Genomic DNA, 24,240 nt, shown 5'->3' with positions numbered 1-24,240 from the left:
AAAACTCGCCCAAATTCATTCGCCTCCATTGTGTCTCGGAAAGGGGGAGATGACGTCACCGCCGAGTCTCTCGCGCGGTTGCCAAGGGTTACGGGTGACATTTCAGACACAAAACAAACCCCAGAGCAGCGGCGGGCGAGCCGAGCACCCCGAGCTCAACCGGCCTCTACTTTAGCTTTAAACCCTCTGAAATAAGCTCAAAGCCTGAAAACTGGACCCTCAGGGCGTTAAACTGCTCCGAGAGCGTTTTGATTTGCCTTCTCAGTCCTGGGCTTTAGTGTTTAAATCCACCTTAACCTTAATTTTTTTTAAACTTCTGCTCCTACCACTGTTTTTAAGTGTAACCGTATATTCTGTGATTTACCTTTTCCTTTAAGAGCCAAAAAAAAGACCTCTGAGATTTCAGTCTTTGACAAAATGGGGGATTCAGAAAAAGTGTTTAAAACAGAAACTGTGGACCAACCCATGGCCTGTGTGGACCCTTATGAGAGCTGTGTGAGTTACATGGAAAGCCACAACATTCTCCAGATATTTCAGGTAAGAAAAATCACGTAAAGTTGTTGTTTCTACACGTTTTCACACCTTATTATCGCACTTAATGGCTTATTTAAAGTCCAGAGAAATATCACACACCTGGAAAAACCCAAGCTGTTTACCATACTTTTATTTATCACTTTCTAATTTCATGTTTCCTTGGCTTTCTAAGGAAAATACATACATTAGATATGGGATTTCTCTGTACATTTTGGAGCACAATGTATATGTATTTGCTGAGGCTGTTGATTAACTTCTGCACAGGCCTTAATGGAGTTATGTCACATATTATTTTTTGTCTTTTTTTATTTGTATATTTTTTATTTGGTTTTCTTTACTTTTAAGCAAAAAAATCAATTCAAATGTCCTGGATACAGTACATTTTTAAGTGTGTCATCTGTGCTGTATTCAATTATTTTAATTTAGAAAATGATCAAGAATATGTAATGTTCATGTGACATGGGGTTGACAAGATACCTAAATACACTATATCTCAGTTGACTCTATACTCAGCTCTGTGTATGTATCTCAGTGCCATTGTATCATTTTAATGTCACTCATACCTCCTCATTGCGTTGTCTGTTTTATGGCTATGTTCATTTTTTAGGTTTTATTTCTTTCTGTCAGCAAAGATAATATGTGCTAAAATTAACAGAAAAAGTAATAACGACAAGACTCGTGTGTGTGTGTGTGTGTGTGTGTATGTGTGTGTGTGTGCGCTATTCATTCATTCACTTCATATTAATTGCTTATATCTTCAGCTATAAACACAATATAAAATTCAGTGCCATTGCATTTCTTTTTTATTATTCCGTTTGTGAATTTGGGTGTTGTGTATTTTATATCTATGTGTAGTATACATTGTTTCTAAATTAATTTAATTGGTGACACACTGTACTTTAAGAAGTTGATATTAAATATGTTATTTCATATCAGCAGCTCTTACTCTATGATGAGTATTAAGCAAATTAGCAAAGCTAAGGACATAGCGCTCATGCTATATTGGCTATAGCTCTATGGAGAGACTGAAATACTATAGCTATTCACTTTAATGACATTTGACAGAGAAATATAACCACAGTGGAATAGTGGTGCCCTTTTGCTAAGTGATTTTTTTTAATGTTTATTATTTTACATGCCGTGGTTTATTTGCAGGATTTATTTACATCTTTCTTTTGGGAATTGAACATTTAATGTTATGGCATATTTAGCATTTTTTCCTCAGTAAATTTATACAGAATTATATATCTTCACTGCTGGAATAAAACTGTGTATCTCTTCATTATGTTTTTTATTATTATTATTATATTTGAAATGACGGCTGTTCTTTAACTAATGAATCAGCCACTGGAAAACTGACTTCTGAATAAATTCTTGTTCTATTATCTTCTACTGAAATTCATTAAAATGTCTTTTTACCTTCTGTGAAATCACCATTTTGGAGATACAAGGTTTTGTTCTAACAGCGAAGGCCTCAGCTATTTCTTGGCTCATTTCCTCTTTCTCTATTTATCAGGAAATCACAGAGAATCTGATTTATGACAGGCCAGACGACCCCCTGCAGTTCATTTTTGAGCAGGTATGTTTTTAAAAAACAAGGATGAGCCATAAAAGAATGGCCGTCTGTGTGTGTGTGTGTGTGTGTGTGTGTTTCTCAGACATTTAGCCTCATCTTAGATTAAAAAGCATTTTGAAAGATGGAAAATCTCCACAGTGCAGTATTTTAGTGCAGGTCTGTGTTTAGTTATGTGTCTGAAACACTGACCACATGTGTCTGCGGGTTCTGATTGACTATATTCCTGTTTTATAGGAGAGGAGTGAAATGATTCATGTTTTATTTTTAAAGTTAATGCTGAATATTGTAGAAACAGCCAGTATGGTATACTGTATATATACAGAGGGGCATACAAACTAGTTCCTTTTACTCAGGCGCTGATGGATATTTACTTTCCTTAGTGTTCTCAAATATTTCCCTTGCACTCCGTCTATCCGTGAGTAAAGGACCCGGCGTTTTAATATTTCACAGTTCATATTCAGTCACTAATCCTCTTTCTTCAGTGTGATGTGATGATGTTTAGTGCACATGCCGCTTTGTGACTCTGGGGATTTGGATTTTTATCATAGACCAGAATTATCCGTAGATAGACGAGTGGTCCACACTTCAGGAGTCGGTTCCTGTTCTGAGAGACACTGACCTCAGCTCACTCACTCAGGACTGATGAAGGAAATTAAACTACTCCCCCATTCACAATACCAACACTGCAGGATGTGTTTAGGGCTCCACGCCTCTGTGTATATACATGTACGAGGGGTGTTCAGTAGGTTGTGGGTGTGGATATAATCTCCTAATCCTGCAGGTGTTTTGATAACGGTTCTGGGCAGTGACACTGTGAAGAATATAAAGAAAACATGAGCTCGTTTCCGTCATTAGTTTTTGTTGAATCTCTGTGGAAACTAAACCGTTCTGAGTAGCACAGGTGTGTTGAGGAAACTGGAGCCTGGCACTGTGTGTGTGACTGTGGACTCCAGGACATTATTCCTCCACTACAGCCCCTGACTCAGTCCCAGTCTCAGACCCGAGGGGTTTTTACCTGCTCCACAATCTGAAGGAACATCTCAGAGGAAAGAGGCTTTCTGATGAGAGCCATAAATGATCATTTTTTCCAGGAAAAGCAATGTATTTTATTCAGGGAATTGAAAAGTCTTTTGCTACAAGCTTAAAAGGTTCATTGCATCATGAAGGGGTTCTTCACATTGATGGAGAATGTGTTATAGATGGTTCTATATGGCAATAAAAACGATTCTTCTTTTGTTACAATGTCAAGCTTGATACAATAGAGGAACCGTTTTTGGTGCCGTATAGAACCTTTTCTAAAAGCTGCTATAAAGGACCATCTATAGGATGTTCTCCCTCAAACAGTAGAACACTTTCATGATGCAAAGAACCTGTTAATCATGAAAAAGGTCCTTCAAGTGTTCAGGGTTCTATATAGAACTATTTACTTTAATAAAGAACCCTTGAAGGATCATCCTTTTTAAGTGTGTAGATCTAACAAATGTATAGAAGTTGAAAATGTGTGTGTGTGTGTATGAAGCAATCCCTAGATCTGATAAATGTAGAGCACTGTGCAGAGGTCTTCAGCCCCTAAGGTAATGATCTATATTTAAACTAATGCCTCCTCAGTGAGTGTGGGGCTGGTATAAAGTTATATATAATCACAGTAAACACAAACAAATAATAATATGAAACACACCATTAAAACTAACTAAGAGAGATTTGGACAAATTTAAACAACACATTCACACACGGAGTATCACACTAGAGTAATGTGATGGGGTTTATTCTAATGTTGGGTGTTGTTTGTTGTTTGTCTGTTTGTTTTTATCAAATAAACACTTACTGCGCAGATAAATAGCTTTTTAAATCTCAGTCTCTGGTGCCGGAACCTTTTGCACAGTACTGTGTATACTGTAAGTTAATGGTGATCACATCATATTTATTTCATTCCTATACCGAGAACGTACTGAAACCCCTTGTGTATGTATCAAATACCTTAGGATTTTAACTCTATGCTTGATGTAAAATATTAGTTGAGAACCACATTTTTAAGGGGAATGAAATATTTTTACCATCTCTCTAGGTCCAGAAGAAGATTAGATCTCGGGACGAGTCCAACATTAAAGCGGAGAAATCTGAATAGGTTTCTCACCACATTGAAGATCATGCAAACCCTGTCATTTTCGTATTTTCATCCCATCACAGCACCTTCTCTTTAAGAGCCGAGAAATTTAGTCCTGTTCGCATTTGCATCGAAGGAGCCAAATGGCACTTGTTGCGGAGCTTCAAAGAAGGCATGGTTTCATTTCTGAACTGGGAAAAAGGGAAAAATACATTTGCAGGAGTTATAAAAAAGATCTAGAGCCAAGGCACATCTTTTTGTGTGTATTTTATTGCAGCAGGGTGCTTGAATTTGGCATCCAGGTGAGGGGAGAAACAGATTCTATTCTCTGAGTATGATGAAAGTAGTTTTGTAGTAAGAAAACGGCTGTACATTTGCCATAAAAAAATGGAAGAGAAAAGCTGGCTCCCACACTGTATTCAAATTTGCATGAGGGCTTTTGGCTGCAAAAGTAAAGGAAGTCTTTGTTTGTAGTAGGTTCTTCTTTCAGTGTATCACTCTGGTCATCATCCTTGGCTTTGAAGCTGCATCTGCTGTTTCAGCTGTGACACATAAAGCCCGCTTAAGTACATCCTTTCTCTCTGATTTAAGGGGAGCCAAAAAACATGGGGCTAAAACAGAGACACGTCTGTCAGTCCTGCTGCATTAAGCCAGAATCAGAAATGTATTTTGGGCCGTAAGCTTAGAACAAGGGCCCAGTAAGTGAATTCTGACCATCTACCCTTCATTTCGAACCATGATAAATCTTAATAAAGCCCAGTGGTCATTGTTCCGGCGTCTGGCTCGACAAATAAGAAGGATATGCAATTTAACTTTTTTAATAATTCCACTGTTTTCCTCTCATCAAAGCTGTCGCTCCTTAATTGAATCCCGGAATGAATGTCTGTCACAGATTTACATTTGATTGATTTGGAAGTTTGCCTGCTTCCCCCCACTTTCTCATTGTCATTTCCTCTGTTTGTTTGCAAAACACCATTCACGCATCTTTATGCTGCATTAATACGCAAACAGAGAAACTAATCTCTCAACAAAAACATGTAAACGATTAGATCTCCTCTTAATACAACAGCAAATAAACAAGCTACAATTGTTTCCGATGATGTCCTTGGACCACTGTGTCGTAAATACAGTATTGTGCAAAAGTCATTTATTTAATTTCCAATCAAAATAGCCAGTGAGGACAAGTCATTTTAATAAAACATTTTAAGCAGAAATATGACACAAGCCTCAACAAATATGTATAGATTTTTAAACTAAAAAATAATACTTTTTGGCAAAGGGTAGACGAAAACAGCCATTAAATCTCATTAATGGTTCCTAACCATCAGAGCTGCTATAGCTCCTTTTCACAAGGATACAGCCACACTTTCAAAGTTCAGTCTCAGAAGTTGGTTGCACATTCTCCTGATATAAATCACTCCCAGACCCATTCAGAGGCACTGAAATCTGGGCTCTGAAGCTTCGGCCCAATTTATTTTTGCAAGATGCCAGCAGCTTTTCATTGTATTCTTTTGTGTCTATTTCCTTTTGTCAAAATGTGCCTCTTCTCTGTAGCTCCACATTCTTTCAGACCATTAGCACTGATCTGATATTCTCACAGTGGATGGATAAAATCAAACAGCTATTGACATGTTTAGATCTGACATGAGGCAGATATTCTCATCTCTCATAGCTTTAGTGATGGTGACAACTCATTGTTCTTACACTGTAGTTAGGATATAGTTTTCTTTATATCTCATAAACGTTTTTGGAAACTCTGCTTTCACTTCTCTTCCTTTTACTTTTGCCTTCCCCGTGTGAGTGTTTTATTAATTTTTAATCTCCTCAAAAATACTCCTTGAACAATAAATAGCACACACTCAGTGGCTGTTTTAATTGAAAATGAAATGAGATCTGGTCTCTGGTCCTTGCACAGTGCTGTCTGTAGGTGCGTGTTTATATTTAGCTTTATTTTTAACACAGGGACAATTTACATACCGTACATATTAAGTGTATTTATTGTCTTCATATATCGGAGGCATATAATAAATCCACTTTGAGAAATACAAAAAAAAAATAGATTACAAAGTTAGTTTTCTTTGGTTACAGCTCTTGACAACATACAATTTCTTTTCCTTTATCTCAGTACAAGAACATTTATATAATGTACATTTTGGAGGAAAGGTGTGCTTTCTCTCTGTCTGCGAAAATGTCACTTCATTCGACTTTTCTTGTCAGCCATTTTCATTCCAGAACCATGTGAATCCATTCAGACACCAAACACCTGACCCAAACAACCTCATCTCAGCAGAGGCCCAACTTAATTTCCCTTCATATACTGCACACAAACAACATCAGTTCCTTAAAGAAACATCCGAAGTATCCAAATGTAGATTTTCCTCTTGTAAATGAGCTGTTTTATCCAAATCCGGAAACCGTTTCCACAAAGTAAGAACGGGCCATTTCACTAGGCACTAATGGCATAAATAAATACATCAGCTGAATTACCAGGCAGTTTTTTTTTTGTACAGATCTTCATAATCAGAGTTTTGAACACTGAGTTGACTGTGGGAGCCATGAGGGCATGACGTCCATTTAAGTTAAAGCTCTGCTTTTTTAATACACCTCGCAGACTAAATATTCAAAGCTAAATAAAGCAGCAACAATAACAATAACAGTATCATGAATAATAAAAGAAAATAAGTGTAGCTCAATACCATGAGCACGCACAGAGCATCTTTTAGGCAGTCACTAAGTGTTTAAATATTGTGCATCAACACAATATTCAAATATAACTGCAACATTATTGTAACACTAGGTGTCTCCTGAATTGACGTATAGTATTTTTAAAGAAATTATATATACAGTGGTGAAAACATAAAAGAGAAAAAAAAGAAAATACAAAAAAAAATCTAAGTTAGACAAATGTTATATGGCTTTAAAATATCCCCTTTCTCTCTCCCCAGTTTTCTGTCTTCTAAACACACACACACACACACAACATAACACTATAGGTAGATATGTTTTTGCCTTTTCCTTTCTGAGTGGCGAACGTTCGTCATTCTCTGTAATAACCTGCAGGGAACATTTGTTCAAAAGTCATCCAATTGCATTTTGGCTCCCAGACAACAATCCCTGAAATGGATATGAAATGGAAATGAAATACCCACGTTGCGGGATTTAATACTATCCAGACATCTGATCAGCAAGCCCTGGGGATTATTTGATTCATGTACTAATTTCTGCATATATCTGATTGCAGTGGAACATCCTTTGCTGGTTTATGATGAAATGAGCCAAAATGTAAAGCTTTTTAACACAGAATCCCTAAGATTTTTAGTTGTTTTTCTTTTAAAGGCGGTAAATATGGCTTTTCCCTTAACAACAGCAGCATTTTACACCACGCTGTACATCCAGCAAGTCCCAAATTTTGAATACACCCATTTACCCTACGTTTCTTATTAAATGAAGGGCAGTTAGTAGGTAGGTTCCCCTCTTCACTCTTCCGAGAAGGCATTACAGAGATGTTGGAACACTGCTGTGAGAATATGATGGCATTTAAAACAAAACCTTGCACTGATTTTGGATGATCCCAACCCAACTCCAATCTCGCTCATCCCAAACCTATTGGATGGAGTTCCATCTCTCCAGAAAACAATCCCACTGCTACACAGCCCAGTGAGCAGTATCCTAGCCCACATCTGGCATAGGACATGGCAACCTCAGGCTCATGTGCAGCAGCTTCTTTTCCACGTTCAGTGCATTTCTGTGGAGATTACACTCCATGATGTGTGAGCACTTTAAAAGAGCCACATTCGCTCATTATAAAGGTTGTCTACAAACTTTTGGAAATATGGCGTAACATTGATAGCGCTGAATGGCACAGTGTAATTCAGGAATGTTCCGTCAGCGTGAGTAAAACACAGGGTCAAAACACATTTCTATCAGCAATCAGATGCTGGTGGAGCTGGCTAAGAGGCGAAAGTCTTCATGGCTATCATGGACAGATCACTCAATCTGCCGGTTGCTCCTACTGTCAAATATCATAGATCTCCTCTGGGGCTGGTAGAAGCAGCTTGTAGATGTCTCCAGCCTCTGTCCACTCTTAGGCAAAGTCATTTTATTTCGTAGAGTGACCCCATCTGGTGTTTTGAGGTTTTCCGTCAGTTCCTTAGTGAAGACATCAAGAGGGGAGGTTTCAGTCGGACTCTTGATGGGTGAAAGGGCAAGTTTGCCATCCTCTCCCACAGGATGATAGTCCATGATAGGGAAGGGAGGGCTGAAGAGGATGAGGCTTTGAGGTCTTGGGCGATTGCGGAAGGAAGATCTTTGTAGCAAGGTGGATCTTTCTGGTCTTGGACATTCCTTGAAGGATTCCCCATTAGCAGAACGCTTCCTTCTAAGTACTGGAGGATCTGGGGTGGTTAATGGCTTGCAAATCTCTGTGGGTCTTTCAATAGACGCCTGCCTTTGGATCCGTGAGATGGGTTTGCAGTTTTCCCTTTCCTCTTTGCAGTCTTTGACCACCTGGAGAGGAGGTACAGAATCTGCTTTGTCCACCTTGATCTTCTCAGGTTCCTTTTCAGGTCCATTTCTGATTTTCTCCTGATCCCCTGAACCCTTCTCGAGAACCGGATGGGGTATGTGGCTGTACTGAATTTTCGGAGGTATAACGGGCACAGCCTTTGCTTGACAAGTCTTTATCATGAACGCAGTGCGAACAGAAGACACACTAACGGGTGCAGAGTTTCGGCGCATGGGTGCTTGCCGATCTTTCAGGAACATTTCAAGTTCCAGAGACAGCCCATCAAGCTTTGTTCCTGATGGTGTTACTGCCCCTCTTTGTGAAGGGGAAGAATCTGTGAGATCAAGGTTCTGCCGATTTGAGATGTCCCTGATGTACCGGTGTCCCAGATCCAGGTTCAGGGAATACGGTCTGTGTTTCGGAGCAATGTTTTCCTCATTCCTCTCTGCAATGCACGGCTCATGGGATATCTGCCTGTGAAATCTTTGGGATGAGACGGAACTCTTCTGCTTTGGAGCACCAGTGTTTCTCTTTGGCATTCTGGTGGTCTCTTCCTGGGTGGTGGTCTTGAACTGAGCAAGTTGCTGAGTTTCAGGCTTAGCCTCTGTTTTCTCTCCAATTCCTTCAAAGTTAGCACCAAGAAAAAGCTCTGTAATCTTTGCATGATTACATTCATCCACTTCTGGCTCTTTGGCTTTGGCAGATGGACCAATCGGGGCAGGATCAAATTCTTTGGTCATAGCAGCATTTCCTTCAGATGAAACCTGGAGAGATTCCTCCTTTACCTCCTTCCTGCCTTGATCAATTCTTGGCTCAGTAGATGATTTGCTTTCAGCTACCGGAGCTGACCCTGGAGTTTTCAGCAAGGGGAAAAGATCTTCCAGTTTTGGCGAGTGGAGTGGGCTTGTGACCCACTGTTTGGCAGTGCTCAAGTCTTCCCAAGGCTCCACCTGGTCCAGTCCAGCCAAGTGACTCCCCCACATGTCCTCGTCCTCATGATGTGAAATTTCTACGGTGAGACGTCTTTCATCCAAACACTCTGAGAGCCTCTTCATACTTCCTTTTACTTTGGCTGTTAGATCAACACTGACAGTGCTAGTCTTTCTCACCTCCTTTTTGTGGCTGTCTACTTTTGGCACACGCACATTTATGTTTGTGGGGAAAGCAGGGCTTTCAAGACTGCCACTAGAAGCAGATGATTCTCCCGTAACAATGACCTCACTTTCCTTCACTGAATGAATACTAGCATCTTCACCGGAAGGCCACGGCTCAGCATCTTGAAGAATATCCGTCTCCTTTAAATGAAAGAATGGTGAGAGTTGCAGCTTCTTCGCCATTATGTCCAGTGATTCAAAAGAACCCAAGCTCTTGTGATCCTTTTCAACCCGAGCACTGTCCAGGTAATTCCAGCCAGCGTCGTCCTTTGATTGTCTTACTGGTGAAGGCCCCAGCTTTGGGTTAAAAACAGTAGCACCAGCATGATCCACCAGTAGACCTTTGGTCACATCTGTGAAGTGTCCCTTCAAAGACACTGGGTGAGTAGGTAAACTGCTTCTTCTTTTAGCTTGAGCATTAAACTTGTGAGCACCATCATTTTCTGCAATTTTGGTCATAGAGCCACTAGCTTTGAGCTGATCTTCCAGTGCATTTGTCTCAGGTTCCGTGATCTGGAGCTGGTGATGAATATTTGGCCACAGCTCCTGATTGATTGCAGTAATGTCCTAATAAACACAGTAAATGGCATGTTAGTTTGGCAGTCTGTTTTTTTTTTTTAAATATAATTAGTACAAATGGTGTTAGCATGGTAGTTGTGACATTTGATGCATGTGGGCAGGATACATGTGCTGTGAAGATTTATTAGGGTTATGCTTGAAATCATAGTCAGGACATGCTGGGGTCAGAACACAGACAGACAAACACACAGCGAAGTGAGGGATCGAAACAACTTCACCAGCCAAGCCTCGGAGAAAGGGGTTTTAAAGGAGTCCTAGAGTAATGGCAGGTGTGTGTAGTTGCTAGAGGTGGAGCCAGGAGGGAACTAGAGCAGGACTGAACCAATCCCCAGAGTGTCATTGTTCAGTCCAGGTGCCCAGGAGGAAAAGACCATGGTTGTGTTTGAAACAAGCTGCGTTCCAAATCCTAGGCTGTGGCCGAGCTCGGCTGTGTTTCTCGACCACTGCATCATAAAAGGCTGTTCCAATGGGAAGGACCCTTTGTGTACAGCTGAGAAATGCAGCCTAAGTTTGGAGCCATTTCAAGGATTCAACAGACGTATCCTTCATGGCCCTCAGTTACCCACAATTTCCTTTGAATATACGGCACAAAGGAGAAAATAAATAAGACGCAGTGAAAAACGAAGTTTCAGGGGCAGAGTTTGTCTGCCTTTTAAAGTGTAAAATATTTGATTAATTACAATATTTGTCTCTATATTTAATCAAGAAATGTATTGGCATATTACAGTACAAAAGCATATATTTTATTTAGTAATATTTCTCAGTTAATATTACTCAGTTAATATAATCTCAGTTGAAATGTCAATGTTTTAGTTAAATTTTTGAGTTGTAAGCACATTTTTAAACAGTATTATGTTGCAGGAAAATAATTAATTATAGTAAATTAGTAATAATTAATAAGTAAATACAATCTATTTTAACTTCATCATACTTTGAGGCAGATCAGACCTTTCCAGTGACGTCACGACGCAGCCTCTTTAGACCCTCCCTTAAGTTACTAAGAAGGAGTCTTCATAGGACAGTCCTGCTGCAGCCTTTCGCTTTGGAACGCAGCTACAGTCTGAGACCTCGGTGCCTTGCTGTCTACGCTGTCTCAGTTAATGCCTCAGTAGGCACCATTTTGACATGAAGCTACCTCTATGTAAACTGCATTTGAGAAGGCAGCAACATGTAAAGGCACTGCAAGGATACTGTTACACTGAGGTTTGCTAGTATTTATAGCTACAATTATGGAGATATTGGAACAATATCAAACTGTTGTTTCTAAAAGATTCGATTCAGACCTACCTCCTTCTGACCACAACCTTTAGAAGGTTCTAGTCTCAACTCATGTCACTAGCACACAGACTTTCACTAGACTAATGTAATTTAGGTTGTAGAACAGAAATAAAAGGGCCCTTTTCTAAAGCCTTATATGCGTAGTAACCCAGAAATGTTCTAGTTTACCTGGAGGAGGTATGTGTGTAAACACAAACATTTGTCCCGGACTTTACGATGACTTTATCCCACTAGCGCTCTTGTAAATACTCTGGGTAAAGTCTAAGCCAGTGCATGTGTGAAAAGAGCCTCTAATGTCCCGGAGTATCTCCTATAAGGGTTGCACAGATACTGCCCCACACCTAAAGCACGGAGAACGGCTCTGACATAGAAAATCTGCACCCTCTATGTGCTACATGTGTGAGAGGACATCATCTCCAGACCCGGTACTCCAGGGTTTTTATGGAGTTTCTCCGTAGGTCATATGTGAAAGGGGCTAAATTTAGTATGAACACTTCTCACACTCTTACCAGTTGGTCCAGCTTTTTGGGCTCATTGAGCCGCACCGCCGCTGTGTCCAGTTCTTTCCCAGAGGATTTTCTCTTTTCCTGAGTCTCTGTAGCTTTAGGCTGAGATGACGTCAAATTATCAGGCGCTTCTACACTCGCAAGAAATTCCTTCACCTCCACATCTTTGTCTTAAAGAGTGAGAGAAAAATAGCGAGAGGGGGAGAGAGTGAGAGAGAAAAAGAGACAGAGAGAGAGAGAGAAGGAGATTCATCATTAGAGCTCTACATTCTCAACAGATTGAAGATTTGTTTAAGGCTATCGGAACGCTTGTGGGTTTGTTTGAATAGACAAATGTTTCTGTAGTCTTCAAAATGACAAACATTGTTTACTGTAGATTTTCTGAGGCAGGGGGCTCACGGGAAACTCATTCGAATGAGAAAAATCAATTTTGGAACAGGAATAATTGTTGTAAACACATTTTCCATAAATGGAGGATTACATCTGTACTCACTCTCTCTCTCTCTCTCTCTCTCTCACACACACACACACACACACACAGTCAGAGCATACATTTTCTAGACCTCTCTGCCAATGCTGGAGAAGGTGTGTGAGCTAATGTTGATTACTGTCCTACGTCAGTTCCACACGAGTGGACAGCCCTTCTGGGAAGATGTAGGAACTACAACTGGGGAGATCCTATTTTTTTAATGATAAATATTATAATCTGGAATCTTAGAAAAATCTCTACAAGCCTCCAGAAATAAGAAAAACTATTTTTCTTGCAGACACAAAAACAAAAATCCATCATTGTAGTTATGAAATAATTAAGTTTGGCCAGAGGGCCACATCTAAACCTGCTCTTCCTTTTTATTCCACCCCCTATAAATCCTCCCCTTTCCCTTCAGTTTTCCAGCACCATTCTTTCCCCTCCCTCTCTTCCGTGATTGTTTTCTCCTGCTGAGCGACGGGTGGGGGGTCCATCTTACATGGCCACAGCAAAACCGCCCCAGAACTGCTCCGAATTCACCTCCGCTGTCTCAGGCTTCTGATTCTTATAAACTCTTAATAAACAACAAAGGATGGCGAGAAGGCTTTAAAAAAAATGTCACTTTCCCAAAATTGGACTGTATACCCAACACATATATTACTAATTTATGTACTGTGTGTTGTGTTTATGTTATACACACACGTCCATGTTGTCTTAATTATTACTGTTCTTTATAAAATATAAAACAAGACACCCACAGTCCAGTGGTCTTACTCTGTGCCAGTTTGTCTGGGGGTACATCCCTGGTGCCTTTCTCCACTGCTGGATTCTCCTCCTTCTCCACTGGGATGGAGCTGTTGCTATAGAGACTGAACCCACTGCTGGCACTGCTGTCGCTGAGCTGGTACCCGATGCTTCCAGAGCTTCCCCCTAGAACTCCATCTCTGTCTCGTACACCCAAACTTCCCGGGGCCAGATCTCTGAACCCAGTGCTTCCCAGGCTCTCACTGCGGTGGGGTTCCGGGGGTCCGGCTTCCAGCGGCTTCAGGAAAGAACGATCTCCCAAAGGCCGATCTCGTTCTTTCCCTGGGGCCCTGCAGGGGGTGCTGTTGGAGCTGATCACGGCGGACACTCGCAGCGGCACAGACACATCGAATGGCTCCGAGATGTTCACAGCTTTCCGCTGATGTCTCGGAGATGACTCCAGTGGGAAGAGGCTCCCTGGAAAAGAAGGCCTGGATGTGGACCCATTGTGGGCGGAGCTATGATAAAACATCCGGCGGTTTTTAGGAGAAGTGGGCTGGTAGGGGCCCAGATCATCGCCTTTGAAAACCTTCAGCTGCTCGGGAACGGCCTTCTGCAGCGGAGACGAAGGAGCAGGAGGAGGATGAGGAAGAGATGAGGTCAAAGCGTTTGAGTTTCTGGCTCTCCTCAGATCAAACTCCCATCTTGGATCCGGCTCGCTCGGGTCATAGTTTATGTCTGACCCCAGAGTTCTGGATCTCGTCGCTGGGGCCACAAAACCGTTGGTTCCAACAGCGGATGCTGCTCTGTCCTCATCTGAGTGCAATAGGAGGGAGACAGAATTAATAACACTTAAGGTTTCTTTAAGAGTTTGAGGGATTCATATGAAAATGACAAGGGAAATCCTAGTGAAATAAATTAAAAAGAGAATTAATTCAGTGTGTTTTCTTTGCCTTTTATTATTAAATGTGTCAAACCGCATTAAAACAGTGTGTACCACTGTAGAGTAACTTATTTTCACTTAGTAAAGAAAAATATCACACTGTGGTTTGGAGGTGTTCAAACTTATGCACGTCACTGTAGCTGCAGGTGAACTATTTATAAATGCGAAATTTAGGCGAGAAATTAGGAACAAAACTGAGGACCTGCCACTTTTCAGCTGTTAGTTAAAGATCAGTGAATTCTGAATCAGTTTTTTTTTCCTCAGTGGCGTACGCTCGAGCAGATATTTCAGCTCTGAGAGAATGGAGCCTGTATTTAACACAGCAGGTTAAATACACACTCCATCTGTCTGAGAGAGAGAGAGAGAGAGAGAGAGAGAGAGAGAGAGAGAGAGAGAGAGAGATGGTTTATGGCTCTATAGCCCCACCTGTTGGTAGAGAACAGATGGAGTCCATACTCTTGGAAGGACGGATCCCAGTCTTTTCTGTGGATGAAAAAATAAAATAGAAAACAACGTTCACACAATTTGGAAAAAGATTTAATACACAACAAATAAAGAAACTAATATTCTTACTTTTAATTATAATTTACTATAATTTCTTTATATTTTAATTTAGGAAAGTTCTCTTTATTTTAGATTCAGCAGCAAAACAGACTTTAGTTTTACTCAGGAATTACTCAGTTTTTCTTCTCTTTCATTGCCACTGCCCACTGCTTCATGAACAAATAAAAGCTTTAAATTTAGCCTTTAAACATTTTACTTTTAAATATTTTCCCAAGTGGCCACAGATGAATGATTTTGAACTTGAATAAATGTTTGTACATCTGTGTCATATGGGTACGGTGGTATTAAATTGTAAAATAATACTGAAATAAAAATTTTAAAAGAATATAATAAGAATTATAAAAAAACATTTAATTTAAAAACCCCTCTCCTACAATAATTTGTAATAATACCTAATAATAATATAAGTTTTTTAATATTAAGAGTTACATTAATGATAAAGATAATAAAGGCCAAAGAGCGATGGTTAAGACCGAGGCGCTGTGTTAATAAACGTAAGGTACATTCATGTTTAACTGAATATTCTCATTAGGTTATTTCCATATTATATCCTCCTTAATGATGTGTCCTGTATTTTGCGAAGTGCTTACGTGTTTTTTTTTTTTTTTATCTATAGAATGACCCTGAAGCTCCAGCAGCGAGAAATTCATTAACAGTGAATAGAAACCGCTACAAAAAACAGGCTTTAGTCTGCCTCCGACTGTGGAGAGCAACCTGATTAATTAAAATCTGCGCAAAATTAAACTCACCGTAAAGAGGCAGAGGTCAAAAGGAGTTTTTAAAGTGAAAATGGTTTATGATGATTGGGATACAGGTTTCTTTTCAAGTCTTTGTTTTCATGCGTTAGAATAGGCAAGGTAATAAATTCAGAGATGTATGCGCTGGATAGATATCGCTGTGACATGTGAGAGATCTTCCAGGGTTAACCCTTAAAACCCATTCAGTGTCTAATAAGAATCGATTCAGTAACCAAAATGAATTACTCACTTCCCACTCACTGTTATGAGTTATGTAGCATGTACAATTACGTAATTAGTGCAGGATATGAATTGTGCCACATCTAGGACTGATTATATATTATCTACCATTTTGAATAAGGTCTGCGTAAGCCTCTCAGGACACTTCTCATAAACATCACTAAAGGAATAAGCCTTTTATATTCTTATGTAAGGTGCAATTATTTGTCACTGTACAATGTGCATTGCCACACAACTGTGGCAGTGAACACACACACACACTAGTGAATTAGGGACTGTGAACACACACCCAGAGGTGGGGGGTAGTCGTACCCGGCGCATGGGGAGCAGTTGTAGCTCAAGGGCCCCTCAGCTTTGGACTGAGGAGGAGGACAGTGCTGTTCCTTCACTCCCACCACCCCCAGTTTTCCTGTCGCTCGTGGGAATCGAACCAACAACCTTTCAGCCCCAAGCCCTCTTTTCTAACCATTAACCCTAAGCCTGGCTGCCCTGTGTTTTAGCCAGACTGTGTCAGGTGTTGTATATTTGCTTTCCTTGCATTCTGGAAGTAATGCACAGTGAAGGACATGTCTCTACAATCTGTGGATCGGACACACACACACACACTCTGTACCTGAGATGTTCTGTCCTCTCATGAACACACTCCCGTTGCGACTCAGTTTGCCTTTAGCGTCGGTGACGGATCTCCCCAAGCTGAAGATGGCCTTCCACTTCTTTGACTTTCCAGAAAACTTCCTTCTTTTACAACACAAGGTGAAAGATAAAATCAAAATAAAGATAGAAAGTCTTATTTTCAGCAAAACCATTTGTAGCTCTGCTTTTCTCTGTATAGGACACAAGTCCCCAAATCTTTGCATTTGACTGTATATGGGTCTATGGTGGTAGATGATGCCACCTTGTGTGTGTGTGTGTGTGTGTGTGTGTGTGTGTACTTGGTCTCCAGCTCGATGACAGTGTGGTACATGGCTGTGGTGCTGGTGTCTGGGAGGCTGTTTTCTCGTTGCCGTTCTCTCAGAGCTGGATGATTGGGACTCAGAGAACGAGCCTGTGCTTCCTCTAAGCTCATCAATTTCATTGGTCCACACCCTGCCGGCAGAGTGGCGTACTTCTCCCCACACAGCACAGCTGCTCCTGGACACACACACACACACACACACATGTATTATTGAAATCACTGCACATGGACTAGAGAGGTATAAAGCCCCCCAGCACTGAGCTGTAGAACAGTTGTGGAACTGTATTCTTCAGAGATGAAAAGCTGCAGTGCCAGAACTTATCAAACAACATCAGCACCATCAAATCCTCACAGCAATGCTTTAGCATCTTGTCTAAACCTTCCCAGGAGAGGAGATATCATCACTGCAGGGTGTTCTCTGTGAATACCCTTCATTTCAGATGATAGGCTGGACGAGCAGGTGTCCGCAAACCTTTGGTCGCGAAGCGTATGAAGTCGCTGGTTCTTTCCTCCACGCTTTCCTCGTCCATATGGTCATTCAATAGAAGAGTGGTTGCCATTGTTGATGTAAAACAGTCAGTGCTAAGCCTGTGTACAGTTGCACATATGCAGCCGTGAGCTGTTTCTGCTTTCTGCTGGACCTGTGCCCATTGTTTTTACATTTTATTTTTGGCTTCGTTTCTCATGTTATTGTTCAGACCTCCTCCCCCAAGAGCCTCTTTCTTTCAGCAACACAATATCTGCAGGTGAGCGGTGTAAAAGGGCTCAGCGTGCTTTCGCAACAATAAAACAGTGACGCGGTCATTGAATGTACTGTAAAGTTGATGGAGATGTTGCTGCGACTCGTTTAAAGGCCCTGTAGCTTACATTTTACATAGTCTTTTACATCGTTTAAAGGAGGAAAACCATTTCATCAGAAGCGATTTTTATGAAATGTAATTCACATTGTTTTTTTTTTCTTCCCATAGAGAGAGACCCAGTTTAGACCTGGTACTGTTTATGTGGGCATGACATTGACCACTGAATAACCGCATGGCTCCAGTGGACTTGTTTTCACCTTCTTTGGGCTTGGGCACCACTTCTCCGTGGTTAAAGATCTGCTCCGTGTGATTGAGGATGAACTCCACCACCGACTGCTGGACACGCACCTCCAAGAATGCCTCATCACCGTTACAGGAGGACACTTCAATCTCTTTAGATCTGTTTGTAGGAAAACAGCAACAACAACAAAAACCACGTCAGCACCGTGACACCGAATGGTAGCAGTGAATATTTATCAGCTGATTATATCATTTCTCCTAAGGCTTCGGAGCAGTATTTGTACAGCATCGTGATACTGACCGGAGAAGGTTTGGAGCCCACACCAAAGCCAGGTTTCTCGTGTGCATGTTAGTATGGTGGCTGAGAGTTGCCAAGTGAGCCAGGTGCTTGGCCAGGTATTCCAGAGTTCTAAAAATAATAAGAGAAACAAAAGAAAGGCAGTGCATTAGCAGTGAATCAATTGTGAATTTTACAAGACTCTGCAGGTGTTTCCTAATAATATTGTAACAAATACGAACAAAATGTATGTTTTTTAAGCTGTAAACAAAACCAACACACACCCTGTAACAGCTGAACACAAAGCAGTGAGAGTATTTTTTCTCTCTAGCAACCTATACGACTAGCTTAAACAGGCTGAGGTCAGTCTAACCTCTTCATACGTTATGCTCTGAGACACACATCACATTATTCATGAGCGGAGCCTTCAGGGTGTGTGTGGATCCTGAGGTGGAAACTGATCTAGAAACAAAACGTGTGAGCTGTGGATGGAAACCCATCTGAAGATGATTTACCTGAAGTGAGAGTCTGGAAGCTCTTTAATGACGCTCTGAATGTTCCGGAGTTGTTCATGTTCCTCTTTCACCAATATAGCGTCCTGTACACACAACAGAAAGATAGATGCTGTGTTTGAAATGGCTTCCTACTCACTACATAGTGCACTATTACAGTGAACTGAATTCAGGTAGTGAAGGATTTCAGACATATATTTATATTTATATGGACCCCACTACAAAATGGTGGAAATCCATAATAGTGCACTACATAGTGAATAGGGCACAGGGAGAAACTCCTGTATCAAGATTAGGTTTAAACTTGGCCTCAAACGGATAAGGCACATAGATGGTACTCAAGTAAATAGCTGTAAGAAAAAAGCCAGTCGGGATTGTTCCTCTGTTGGATCCAGGTAGATTAGTTAGGACTTCAGGAGCTGAACTGAAGGCCTTTAGATTTTGTCATAAAACATACTTTAACAAATCAGTGACAGAGGCATGCACCAAGAAGGTTTATATTTACACTGAGTAGAATGCATACACTGCTAAACACCTAGAGTACTTTAACAGCGCTCTAGGGCTGATTTTATTACAGGTTTCACTTTGTGCAGTCTGTGTCACATTTTCAAAACCCTAAACACAATTAGCACAACATCCGTCAGTTGTGAACTATACCATTAACACAATTCATGTTGTTTTCACAAAATATGCAGTAAATTAACGTGTTTCCAAAATGCAACATTTTCTGTACGTTCAGGCTTTTCCAAAAACAAATGTATGCATCTTTAGTCTCATTAATGAATACTTACACACAGAGCGACAGAACAGGAAACCTAATGTAAACCTGTGAAAAAAGCTACTTCTGGAACATCAGCAGCTGGAAAACGATACTGAAACCACTGAGCAGTGAGATAAAAGTGAGGGAGAGAAAAGAGAAAATGGCGTCTGGACGAGGGTGAGACTGAATCAGGGCTGAATGTGCATTTTTGTGTTTTTTCTATCTGTTTATTTCATTTCCACAGGTTTGGGACCAAACGGCGTATGTTGGATAATTTCGTTGATCATTTCAGTGTCCTCTACTCATTCACTGTAGATGTATTTTACCAAACATTCGCTCCTTTGACACTCAAGCTAAAAATGTTGTAGTTTCCAGGAAAAGCCACTGAATTGTAAACTACAGTGGATGCCATAACCACTGACACAGAGAACGTAATACTGTTAATATTTGACCGTCGTCATGCTGTGATTGACTCTATGTTCCTCTTGGATTGAAAACACGTGCTAGAGTTTTAAAGGAGTGACTTGATTTGGAGGCGGTGCCATGTTTTGATAGCGTTAGTGAATGTAGGGAACGTATTGATCACATTTTAAAATGTAAAGTTGGTGTTTAATGAACAAACTGTGGTTTTGAGGAGAAACTATTTGGTGACTTGTGTGATGTCGCTGTGTTAAGAGTTTAGAAAATGTGCCTCAGGTTTTGGGAAATGCTTGTTAGCAATTGGAAAAAACTGAATGGCAGCTTTCCTCATAATCAGATGCCATTTTAAATGCTAAACGTTTTCCCACTCATTTACTGTAAATGTGTTCTGTCTCTTTGTTGTGGTTCTGTTTTCCTGGTGAATTTTGGTGTGCCATCCACACTTCGGACAGCCCTCTTCTAGACAAAATGGAGCCTATTTTGAATGTGATGTGCCTCCATATCTGACCGTGTCCGGCCCCAGGCTCAGCGCACTCACAGTGAATTTCTTGTAGAGTTCGTAGGTCAGCAGTGGGTTGGGCAGTTCCCTGAAGTAGAGCTTACACAAGGAGCCGACACAGTGGATATCCTGCAGATACACTTCCTTAGTGAGGTCAGGACACAGCTCAGAGCTAAACTCCTGTCTGAAAACACACACACACACACACACACAGGACACGGTAGCCATCTTTAAATATCACATTTAAAGCTGTAACTAAATCAACATCAGGATTGAAACCACCATAACATTCAGTAATTCTCTTTACCAGTAATATTAGCTTATAGCATGTTGCATTTTTCATATTTCTTCTGCTAACACACACTTATTAAGAGGGGATCTGTGTAAAACAAAACATCTGGAGAACCTTAACTATAACTATCAAAAACCTCGCTCATTTGTCTCATCAAGAAATCCAGCTCAGTCCCGAGGTTCTGTCGAGGGCTACACAGCCGTCTAAATGAAGCATAGGCTAAAAGTAGCGTATCAGAATCTGCTCCCAACAGAACACAAGCAGGAGATACGCAGAGCCTGTACATCTGCATGAGGTATAAAAACAAGGGCATTGTGGGTAATAAATATTGTTCTTTACATTCACCATGTACAGATTTGGAACAATAAACTAATAATAAAAGGGTGTAATACACCAGAGGAAATCAAATCATTCATCTGTGGTCTGACCGCACTCAGAGCAGAACATATCCACAGCGCAGAGCAACACACTCCGAACGCAAACGTCTGGCTCAGGTTCAGGTGATAACGTGTGTTGCTTTGTAAAAACAGATTCCCATTTACATTCTGCAGTGAAATAAACTACATACTTCGGCCTTTTAAACAGCTATGACACATATTTTGAAGTGTAAATACAGGGGTGTGTTTGTGGTGTTTAGCCTTGTTACAGAGTGTGTGTGTGTGTGTGTCTGGTGTTTTACCTTGTTACCGTGTGTGTGTGTGTGTGGAGTTTACCCTTGTTACAGTGTGTGTGTGTGTGTGGTGTTTAGCCTTTTTACCATGTGTGTGGTGTTTTGCCTTGTTACCGTGTGGTGGTTTCTGTCTGATCTCAGTGTGTGTCTGTGTGTGGAGTTTAGCCTTGTTACAGTGTGTGTGTGTGTGGGGTGTTTAACTTTGTTACCATGTGAGTTTGTGTGTGTGTGTGTGTGTGTGTGTGTGTGTGTGTGTGTGGTGTTTAAACTTGTTACGGTATGTTTTTTTCTGTCTGATCTCAGTGTGTGTGTTTGTGTTTTTTGTCTGATCTCAGTGTGTGTGTGTGGTGGTTTCTATCTGATCTCTCTCTCTCTCTGTGTGTGTGTGTGTGTGTGTGTGTGTGTAGTGGTTTCTGTCTGATCTCAGTGTGTGTGTTTACCTGAGGCGCTGGATGTTGGAGGTAACTCCTGAAAGTCTGTAGATCCCATCCACGACGCCATGCTCCTCTATAAACTCCGCACACGTCTTTAGGACGTGAGGAACTGGGGAAAGGAGACAAAGAGGGAGATTTAGATTATATTTGATCATGTGACTGTGTAAGTAAAGTGTTACTGCAGTAAAAAAAATTCTGAGCAGTAAATTACTGAGTAAATGGAGCACAGTGCTCCATTACTTATATACAACGTATCTACACTGTGACGCACCTGAACGAGAAGAAGAGCTGATTTGATGCACAGCCCTTTACTGAACAGGCTTTTCACTCACGCACTCGCTCACATTTAGGAACTGAACCACATGGTGTTGCCTTTAATCACATTCTGACAAACTCTCACATATTTAGGTTCAGCACCACAAGGGGGTGCTAGTGCTCACATACAATCAACAGAATGAAAAACACATTTATATATCATTTTAATGAAGATTTCTATTGATTTGCTGGATTGAGGAAAAAATAGATCAAATATAAAACGTGATGTAACATTTCCACAGACAAAATTTGATATTTTTTATTTCCAAAAATGTTGCAAATGAACAGTAACAGAGTATTATACGTGTCACATGTTTTCACATGTAAAGTATGTGTATATATATGTTCTGAGCTGAACAGGATGTGTTCACACACACACACACACACACACAGCTGGAGGAGGTAGAAATAGCCCAAGGGAAGGAGGAGCGGAAAGAAGAGAGCAGAGGGGGAGAAAAGAAATGTACACGATCTGTCCAAACATTTACAGACACCCCTTCTCCTTCAAATGTGATAAATGTGCTGTAAGTGTCAATGTACAGTGTTCAATCTTTCCTCTGCATTTAACACATCCATGGCAGTGAGCACACACACATGCGCACACACACACACACACTAGGGGCAGTGAGCGCACACACACACACACACACACACACACACACACACACACTAGGGACAGTGAGCGCACACACACACACTAAGGACAGTGAGCACACACACACACTAGGGGCAGTGAGTGCACACACACAAACACACACTAGGGACAGTGAGCGCACACACACACACTGGGGCAGTTAGCACGCATGCACACACACACACACTAGGGGCAGTGAGCGCACACACACACACACACACACACTAAGGGCAGTGAGCACACACACACACACACACACACTAGGGGCAGTGAGCACACACGCACACACACACACACTAGGGGCAGTGAGCATGCATGCACACATACACACACACACACACACACACACACACTTGGGCACTTGAGCCGTGGATGTTGAGGAGAAGAGTCGAACACACCCCTGATTAATGCCCTCCATTTAAAAAGAAATGCTGGGTGAGGTGTCCACAACTTGTCCACAGTGTCTAGGAATGTATTTACTTTCTGGAGTCCAGTGACCTCAGTCATTTAAAGCATCCTGGTTCACACACCAGTGTGTGTGTGTGTGTGTGTGTGTGTGGTCCAGTTGTATGTTGCATTCCGAGTGTGGATCCTTTCCATTGGCTCGAGCTGGATTTTTTCTCTAAAGCACTAAACCTCTGCTCACTGTGGGGTTTTTGTTAGAAACACATTCCTCTGAAAGATCCCTCTCAGGCGCTTTTAGGCGTTTGTTTTTCCTTCTTTTATTTTACGGCTTAAAGTTAGAGCTTCCTGCTCTAAGTGATTTTAAACTGAGTTCCGGAAACACAGATCCTGCTTTAAAATATGCAAATACACATGATGTTTACCAAAGAGGATACACTGATCAGCATTAACATTAAGACGTCCTCCATGTTTCTGCACTCACTGTCCATTCTCTCAGCTCCACTGACCACACAGGGGCAGTCTGTAGTTCTACACTTACTCACTGTAGTCCATCTGCTGTTAGCACCCTTTCCCCCCTGTTCTTCAGCGCTCAGGACCCCCACAGAGCAGGTGTGATGTGGTGGTGGATCATCCTCAGTGCTGCAGTGACACTGACGTGGTGGTGGTGTGTTAGTGTGTGTTGTGCTGGTGCGAGTGGATCAGACACAGCAGTGCTGCTGGAGTTTTTAAAGCCCTCAGTGTTATTTCCGGTCTGAGAGTACCAACCGAAAACATCCAGCCGACAGTGTACTGTGTTTCAGAATGGTTCTGAGAGACTTTATGCTTTCAGCAGCACAGGATCAGAAATATTCTGCTATAATTTCAGTCTAAACACAGGAAACTACCGCCAGCGATACGCAGAGTGTGACTGCCATTAATGTGATAAACATTAGCCTCAAAACAAAGGCAAACACAAGCAAAAGCTCCACATTCCTGCTATTCACAGCTGGCCCTGTTTATTGTACAGTCATTACACTCCTACGCTCACTCAATAAAGCTCCATATCGCTATTCAAATGAAGTGCTAGAGGAAATAAAACCTCGACTCATACTCGGA

General features: G+C 41.2%; 2 protein-coding genes across 4 annotated transcripts in view; one reads left to right on the top strand and one right to left on the bottom strand.

The window, feature by feature from the left end:
• Positions 1-117: 117 nt before the first annotated feature.
• tex55 (testis expressed 55) lies at positions 118-21,027 on the top strand. 2 transcript variants are annotated; one of them, XM_066658626.1, is made up of 4 exons: positions 118-537; positions 2,051-2,113; positions 4,176-5,764; positions 6,283-6,581. In XM_066658626.1, exons 1-3 carry the CDS (start codon positions 418-420, stop codon positions 4,233-4,235), a joined length of 243 nt encoding a protein of 80 aa, XP_066514723.1. In that variant the 5' UTR covers positions 118-417; the 3' UTR covers positions 4,236-5,764; positions 6,283-6,581. The 2 variants fall into 2 exon arrangements, with proteins under 2 accessions (XP_066514723.1, XP_066514724.1); XM_066658627.1 differs by lacking the exons at positions 4,176-5,764; positions 6,283-6,581 and adding an exon at positions 17,856-21,027.
• Positions 6,586-24,240, bottom strand: part of arhgap31 (Rho GTPase activating protein 31) — a 32,841-nt gene continuing 15,186 nt past the window's right edge. Inside the window, exons 2-12 of one of the 2 annotated variants that reach the window (XM_066658624.1) lie at positions 21,798-21,900; positions 20,435-20,579; positions 18,720-18,802; positions 18,229-18,336; positions 17,945-18,087; positions 16,865-17,063; positions 16,546-16,670; positions 14,818-14,874; positions 13,479-14,264; positions 12,239-12,405; positions 6,586-10,439 (exon numbers count right to left, since the gene is read on the bottom strand). In XM_066658624.1, coding sequence (XP_066514721.1) covers positions 8,202-10,439; positions 12,239-12,405; positions 13,479-14,264; positions 14,818-14,874; positions 16,546-16,670; positions 16,865-17,063; positions 17,945-18,087; positions 18,229-18,336; positions 18,720-18,802; positions 20,435-20,579; positions 21,798-21,900 — 4,154 coding nt within the window. In that variant the 3' untranslated portion in view covers positions 6,586-8,201. The remainder of the gene's footprint in view (positions 10,440-12,238; positions 12,406-13,478; positions 14,265-14,817; positions 14,875-16,545; positions 16,671-16,864; positions 17,064-17,944; positions 18,088-18,228; positions 18,337-18,719; positions 18,803-20,434; positions 20,580-21,797; positions 21,901-24,240) is intronic. The other variant, XM_066658625.1, reaches the window with a different exon arrangement.

Source organism: Hoplias malabaricus, chromosome 2 (genome assembly GCF_029633855.1).
Source record: "Hoplias malabaricus isolate fHopMal1 chromosome 2, fHopMal1.hap1, whole genome shotgun sequence".
In the NCBI taxonomy this organism is placed as follows: domain Eukaryota; kingdom Metazoa; phylum Chordata; class Actinopteri; order Characiformes; family Erythrinidae; genus Hoplias; species Hoplias malabaricus.
This window is presented reverse-complemented; position numbering and strand designations above follow the sequence as displayed.